The sequence below is a fragment of the Hordeum vulgare genome, chromosome 7H (assembly GCF_904849725.1).
Source record: "Hordeum vulgare subsp. vulgare chromosome 7H, MorexV3_pseudomolecules_assembly, whole genome shotgun sequence".
In the NCBI taxonomy this organism is placed as follows: domain Eukaryota; kingdom Viridiplantae; phylum Streptophyta; class Magnoliopsida; order Poales; family Poaceae; genus Hordeum; species Hordeum vulgare.
In genome coordinates, this window is record NC_058524.1 from 538,692,786 (window position 1) to 538,700,732 (window position 7,947).

The following is a 7,947-nucleotide window of genomic DNA, read 5'->3' on the forward strand; positions in this document are numbered from 1 at the left end:
CTCCAACTCATGAGTTTATTCGCGGTGGCCTTAAGCTTCATAGCAAGCCTTTTGAATGGGTTTGTCACGCCCGAATGGCTCTCCCATGCTTTTCGAACCACTTCTTGGAAGCCTTCAATCTTCGTCCAAAATTTCTGGAAGTGAAAGCTCTTGCCACGCCGGAGGTCAGACTCCAAGATGAAATGCAGAGGGCAGTGATCAAATGTGCTAGTACTGATAGTGGAAGTGCATTATGTCGACTAGAGGGGGGTGAATAGGCGATTTTTATGAATTCATCACTAAGGAATTTCCGTGCGAGGAAATTGCTAAGTAACGAACGTCTTGGAGTGAAATAAGTACTCGGGTGTAAGTGTAACAGGGCACAAGCATGTTCATTATGATGGAATGAAACAAACACTTAGTGTGAGTAGCGTGACCCGGATAAACAGGTGAAGAACAAATGGTGTGAAGAATCTGAGATGAGGAAATTCAGAAAGTCTTCAGTCAAATTCTTCAAAAAGTAACGATTAATTGCATCAACACGTAAATGAGGAAATAGAACCAAGTACTCGGTGAAGAAAGTGATGTGATGACCTAGTCCCAACTGTTGTGACAGTCGTACGTCTGGTTTGGAGCGGCTTGGTATTTAAACCAAAGGACACATAGTCCTTACCGTATTCTCCTTGAGCTAAGGTCACACAAACCTCACCCAACACTCATGGTAAGTCTTCACGGCAGACTTCCAAACCCTCACAAACTCGATCACCCATCATTCCATAATTTACTGATGGATGATCTAGACCATTGACGTCTAACCGCGTGAAAGATGCACAATCTTCAAAGGTAACAAGCGTTGGTTCCACACAAGAATAATCTCATCAGTGATGCTCAATCACTTTGGATTTTGAATTTTGGTTTGGGTGTTTGGGTTTTTCCTCACTAATGATTTACTCTCAAAGTCCTCAGATGATGGAATGCTCTAAAATGACAAGTGTCAAGTTCTTTCTCGGAGCAGCCAACCAGCTAGTGGTTATGGGGGGTGGGGGGGAGGGGGCTATTTATAGCCAAGGAGCAATCCTGACATGATTTGACATAAATGCCCCAATGATACGATCGTTATGTGGATAAGGTTTGGGAACAGCTGGTGCGTGGCGCAGCAACGGTCGGAACTTTCAAACTAAGAAAGTCCTCATGTCTCTCATGTTCCTCATTTGTAGGCAGTTCGCACTCGCGAAATCCTAACTTGTCAGTGAGAGCAATTTCCTCAAAGAAGGAATTGACTGAACTGTAAAAGATTTCCAAAGGCTTCACTTGAAGGATTGGGTATGTGTAGGCTTTGAGATGAACATCACTTGGAAACTTTTCCTTAGTATTATCTCGACCCCCTTTAATAGTACGGTGTTCCTTTGACTCAAAGGAAGGAAATGGAACTACGAAAACAAGTATTCATGCTTCAACGACCTCGCTTCAATATCTTCAAGGATACACCAATTTTCTCACTTTCAAAATCTTCATTCTCACAAAGCTATAAAAGAGTACTACTTTTGTCATATATGACCCACCTTTCATTCTCACAAAGCACCTAGGAGCACGTGCTAGAGCTAGCTCTTCACGAAGAGCCCGCTTCCCTTGTCTCTCCTCTTCCCTCTCATCCAACTCAGCAAAAATATAGTATTTTAATCCTTATAGCCTGCTGACTGTACCTTATTGTACTTGCTCTAAGGGACACTAGGGGTGTGTTTGGTTGGAGAACCAACTGTCATGGAATGGAATGGTTCCACTCCAGAGGAACGGGTCAGTTCCGTTCCTGTGTTTGGTACGAGCAAAAAAGTGGAACGGGATGGTTCCGTTCGAGTGTTTGGTTGGGAGGCATGGAATGAAAAATGGAAGGGAGAGGGCCGGCAGCGACACAGCAGAGAGGAAGGGAGAGGGCCGGCGGCGCGGCGCGGCAGCAGAGAGGGCCGGCGGCGCAGCGCGGCAGCAGAGAGGGAGGGGGCCGAGCGCCGCGGGGGCCGAGGGCGCGGCGGCCCCAGCGATGGCGCGCGCGGCGGCGAGTCCGGGTCGCGCACCCGACGCAGCGCGGCGGCGACGAGGGCGCGGCGGCCCCGGCGATGGGGCGGCGGCTCCGGCACGCGCAACGCGGGTGGGCGACGGCCCCGGCGAGGGCGCGGGTGGGCGGCGGCCCCGGCAGGCGCAGCGCGGGTGGGCGGCGACGAGCGGCGACGCGCAGCGCGAGCAGACGAGCCGTTCCGTGTGATTCCATCAATTTCGTGGTACTAGCACGTTCCAGATCTGAGTGGAATATTCCCTAAAGTGGAATGAGTGGGTTCTGTTCCAGTTGGTAAACCAAACGCAGGAACGAGGACTAGGAACGGGTCCGACCCATGACATTCCAGCCGATGACAGCAACCAAACACACCCTAGATGCACTTAGAGAGAGCCGTGAAGAAAGACTGCGGGTGCAGCGGTTCCCAATCCATCTGAACCAGAACCCGATCAGGATTTTCGAGTCTGGCCTCCTGCCGCTCGTTGGACCACGTGTATCTCCGCCTATTGAGATAGAGATCTTTTAAGTCGAAGTCGAAGATGCACCGTTGAAACCGGTCCATCATTCGACGATTTTATTCTATCGTTGCTTTTATCAATTGGGTCTGCAATTAGATTGAAGTCCCCCGCGAGCGCCCAAGGACATGCAATAGGTGACAACTTTAGTTGTTAAAACATGTCGATTTTTCCCAGATCGTTTTGAACTAAAGTTGTCATTTTAAAACGTTTGGGTTGTCATTTTAAAATTTTGAACGTTATGGATTTATCATTTCCGTTCTTTTATTATAGATAACCATAGGCCCATTCATCGTTCCGGCCTGAGCCATATAATCCAGCTGCTGTTTTACCGTTGGTGCTGTTGAAAATAACCAAAATGCTTTGCATATAGATAGATTGGTGCATATTCGCTTCAACTCTATGGAGCTCTCCTTTTGCGTAGGAGTGCGCCTTAATATTGGAGTTAAGCAGGTTTGAATCCAGCATTCCTTCGTGCTTTAAGACTGGTGTGGCCGTCGAGGTGTCATGCACACATGACATCCATATGTGACAAAACATTTTTGCTCTTCTCGTGCTTTCTGTTACAAAATTTTAGTTCAATGCTAATAGTGTAGGAATTGTTTGCTATACAACATTAACTGTAACAATTGATTTTGTGTACACATTTGTTTCATCTACTAGCATTTATTAGATTCGTTCTCGAATATATTTACACGTCGTACACAATTTATTATTATATTCATGTATTTTTATAAATGTAGCCAAACATTAGTTACTAGTCTTCCAGTCTTTGCATAGGAAAAATGTACACGAAAGACTTAGCGGGCCCCATCTGTCAGAGGATCTACATCCCGTGTCACGTCCCCCCAGAGGCCAAGAGACACCGAATTCAGCGTGCCAAGCCAAAACAAACAGCAGCAACAAACCCGAGGAAAAAAGAAATGGAAAATCCAGCACGGCAAGTTATGACGATGCCGGCCTCCATGTCACCACAGGCCGTGGACCTCGTGGCACGGGCAGCAACTCCCTCTGCTCCTCCTACTAGTAGCCGCACCACGTCCACCCCCCCGGAAAAACCCACGCGCCCAAGACCACCAGCACCTCCTCCATCCTGATCCGATCTGACTGAGCCGGCCATGGCGGTTAGGGTTTGGCTCTCCGCCATCCTCCTCGTCTTCCTCCTCGCTGCCTCCCCCTTCGCCCAAGGTAACCACGCGTCCCGTTCGTCCACCTATCGGTCTCCGCCGCCCAGATCCGCTCCCCCCTCTCGCTCTCTCGGGAATTCCACGGCGGGGCGGCGCTAGATCCGCCGGCTGCGCGCCGATTTGGAGCGCCGATGGAGCTGATCAGACCATGTAGGGCGGGGTGGGGGTCGGGCATGCGCCGGAGCTGGCTGGGATTTGGAGCGGGCGGGTTAGATCGGTCCGCTCGCCGGGGTGTAGCGCGCGGCTTAGGTGCGGTGCGGCGGAGTGCGCATCTTTGATGCGGCCGGCTGAGGCTCGAGACCGGTTGGTTTGTTGGTGCGGTGTTTGGGGCGAAATGTAAACGAGGACGCTATTTTGAGCGCGCACGTATGCCATGCTCTATCTGTGGTTGCATGCTGCGGCAGTGAATCTTCGTGGGAATTTAGTAGCAGCTTCTGAAATTTTCCGAGTTCTCTATGCTTTATGGTTGGCAATTCAGCGGTAGTTGGTGCAATTGTTTCTCGGTTTTAATTTTTACACCATATAGTTAAATGATGTAACTAGGCTGGCGGTTTTTGACGGACAAATTAATTGGTCGCAGCAAGCAGTTTGAAATCTGCAATTTATTTTACTCTTTTGGATTTTGGAATAGGAGATCGAACTTAAGTAGCATGAGTGCTCTTTCACGCGGTGTTCTGTTTTTAGCAAGCAAGACTTCCAATTGATGCTCCAAGTCATTTTATTTCCATGTGTCATCTAAGACTGATTGATATATTTCTTCTATTCCCACAGTTGCTAGAGCTCAGTCTGAGGAAGATGCTGCCATGCAAGAAGTTGTTGATGGGGCTGATCTAGGATATGTGGGTGATGATACTCCGGTTTCCAGTGAAGAGCCTTTAAGCCCCGCACCTGGTGTGGAGACTGTTTGTGTCTTCCCCAAAAATGCTGGGAAAAGTAAGTTATAGTATGCAATCTTTGCTAAGCCTCTTCTTCCATGATCAGTCATAAGAAATTGTAGCACCATCTCTAAGCTACTGGAATTATGTACCTTGATATTAAATCCGATATGACCATGCATGTTTGCCACTCATTGTACTTTCAGAAGACCATAAACTTGTTACTTTTATTAAGCTGAAAAAATTCCATGAATATATGTAGAGTTTGGTATGTATTTACTATTTGCATACTAAAATATGAATGCTTCTAGAGCAACCATTTATGTTGAAAATTTCTGTCGCATCTTTCTTGAGTTCAGTAATCAATAACATGTCCATTTTATTATTTGATTGCAGTTGTACCAGCGGGTGAAGAAACTGAGCTTTTGGTTGGCCTGCAAAATGAGGGTAACTAATGCTGTTTCTTCCAACTTACGATTCTTTTATCTAGCACCTACATTTATTACTAGGCTTGGTGTGTGGTGTGCTTAGTGGAAGTTCTCTTTCTTCCATGCACATGTGTGCTGCCAGTTGTTTTCGCTTTATGTCTAATAACTTGCTGCAAATTCATCTACATTTGGCTGGTATGCAGTGTATGGGATTCTTTGAGTAGTCCAGTATACTCAAGTTCTCTGTCATCCTAGCTTGTATGTTCTAGCATCTGCATGTTTTTGGTAGAATCACAACTTTTCTGCACTGAATATTTTATTACCATGCTAGTTCCTGTTGACCGGGCTCACACTTGTATACTGTTTGTACAGGTGAATCAACTTTGAATGTTGTTGCTGTCCATTCAACCCTACATCTTCCTTATGATCATAAGATGTACGGACAGAACCTTACAGTTCAGGTGAGGAAATATATGATTTTGTTGCTTGCTGAGTTGTTATGTTTTATGCTAGCTGAACTAACTGAATCTTGCATTTGTCAGTTATGCACCATCTCAAGTGTCCTACTCAGTCATCATTTACTTAATTCTGGTTCCCTGAGAACTTGTTTTTGCCTTCGCTAGACTGAGAAATAAATATAGCCCTCGATTGGATGGGTGTGACCCCTAGTGGAGTAGGTGAATTGTGTATGTGGATCGTAAGGAGCTATTGGCTAACATGTGGGCAGGTTACAGGGTAGCAAGGGCTGTAGAAATGTTTAGATCCTACTATGATTTGACAATCTCATTTCTGAAATTATTAACATGACATTAGCTGAGTGTGTGGAAGTAATCTCCACTTGTTTATACTTTACTGAGCCAAGCATGTTTTTAAACAGTCATACCCATACCTGTGAAAGATTTCATGTCTTCTTTCTTGCAGAGTTTCTACAATGCATCAGTTCCTGTCTCTGTGCAAGCAACCTTTCCCTATACATTTGCTGTGAGCAAATTCTTGCAGGTTTCAATGCTCAACCTTACTATTTTATTTACCTTTGGAAGAACTAAAGACTGAAGATGCCTCTGATAAAAAGAGAAGATGCTCATTTCTTACTTCTGGAAGGTCTGATGCTTGTGTCCTTGCAGCCTGGAGCATATGATCTTGTTGGTTACATAGTGTACGAGATCGATCAGCACCCTTATCAGAACGTCTTCTACAATGGCACCATTGAGGTTGTTGAGGTTGGAGGGTTACTGAGTGTTGAATCTGTGTTCCTTATTACCCTTGGAATTGCACTTCTTGGTCTCCTAGGATTGTGGGCTTATGGTCAAGTGCAGCAGCTCTCGAAGGTAATCCTCTTTTTGACAGTGATATGCTGTGCTGAACTAGTGAACTGAACTCTGAGATTGTACATTGGCATTCCCCCACTTTATGTTTCTGCAGTGCCGTTAGTTCTTTTCTAAAAATATGTGATATCCATTGTGGAATCATGTGAACAGCTAATCCTGGCTACTTCATGATGACTGTTTAGGAGTCCCTAAGACCCTGTAGCTGATTTAGCAGGATCACATGCTGTGAGATGCATAATTGTTATTTAGCACTCATCTCATTGTTGTGTATTTATTCTATACTTGTTTATGTGCTGTAGAAAACAAAGAAAGGCCCCAAGGTGGAACTCGGAACTGGAACAACTGATGCCAACATGGACGAGTGGCTGGAGGTATCATTCGGCCTCCACCAATATATCTTTGTTCAGCTGAGTCTGGTGCCGAAGCTTATCGATATAACATCAATCTGTTGTGCCTTGCAGGGTACAGCATTTGCAAAGGACAAAGCCAAGAAAAACAAATAGATTCGAGGTTGCTGGGCCTAGCTAAACATTTCAGGATCTAGAATGAGGCAATGGAGGGTAGCCCTTCACAAGTAACTTGGATAGATGAGAGAGCGGAGGTGTTTGAACTAGTCTCTTGGCTGCACATCTTGTTGACACCATTTTCGACCTTGCTGTGTACTTTACAGATAGTTTTTCTTGAAACACAATTTTGTTGAAGGTAAATGTTATCTATGGGAATTCTGATCTTGTTTGATCTTAGAGATGTGCGGTTTCAAATACACATACCATCATGGCATTAGCATCTCTATGGTTGTTGAGGTCAGCGTATTTGGTTTTTCTTTGTTCATCTTCTCATTCTTATAGAAGGGTATCGGCCAGCTGGTATAGTTATCTTCATACTTCCAACTTTTAAGTCTGTCCTTTCTCCCAAGAGATTTGCAGCGGTGGTGTTCCTTATTTAATGATCTTTTCATCCTCGGCAAGTCTTTAGCAAATTAATATACAGCGTTTATTTTGAACTTTGATTCAATGCAATCTCTTCAATGCCCGGCCACGGCTCTCACAGTACACTGTCATCATATGACAGGCAAGTCCTCTCACGGAGGGGAGTATCCCAACTTCCCCCATATAGAAGGGGAGTTGCAGAGGTCAAAAAAAGAAAAAGAAAAAAAAGGAGGGTTGCATCTCCCTCGATTATTCCGCAAGCCGTGGCTGCAGCCAATCGAAAACTTCCGTTCACTCCTCGCTGCTTGGCATTCCTCTCTTGGAGACGAACCCTTTATCGGAGATGATTTATATGGAAACTCCTTGCCGATGCTCTTAGGTGGAAACATTTGACATGACATCACCTGCTGGCATCGTCAGAACTAGAAGGGGAAGGGTTGTGCGCATTGCTGCGTCATTGAATTTGTTGGAATTCTTAAATTTCTTTACTTACTCTATTTTAAAATATATGATGCATTTTTTTTGAAAAGCCAAACCTCTTTAAATTGATCAAATTTATAAAGAAATATAGCAAAGCTTATAATATCAAATCAATGTTATTAGATTTATCATGAAATGAATTTTCATATTTTTTGTTTAATATTGTGGATGTTAATATT

The 7,947-nt window shown here is 44.9% G+C and overlaps 1 protein-coding gene across 1 annotated transcript; it reads left to right on the forward strand.

Annotated features, from left to right (window-relative positions):
* Window positions 1-3,528: 3,528 nt before the first annotated feature.
* On the forward strand, window positions 3,529-7,102 carry LOC123407264 (translocon-associated protein subunit alpha). Its single transcript, XM_045100365.1, has 8 exons — window positions 3,529-3,729; window positions 4,500-4,661; window positions 5,000-5,050; window positions 5,404-5,492; window positions 5,953-6,030; window positions 6,156-6,359; window positions 6,659-6,730; window positions 6,821-7,102. The coding sequence occupies exons 1-8, from the start codon at window positions 3,660-3,662 to the stop codon at window positions 6,860-6,862; spliced, it is 768 nt and encodes a 255-aa protein (XP_044956300.1). The 5' UTR covers window positions 3,529-3,659; the 3' UTR covers window positions 6,863-7,102.
* Window positions 7,103-7,947: the final 845 nt, after the last annotated feature.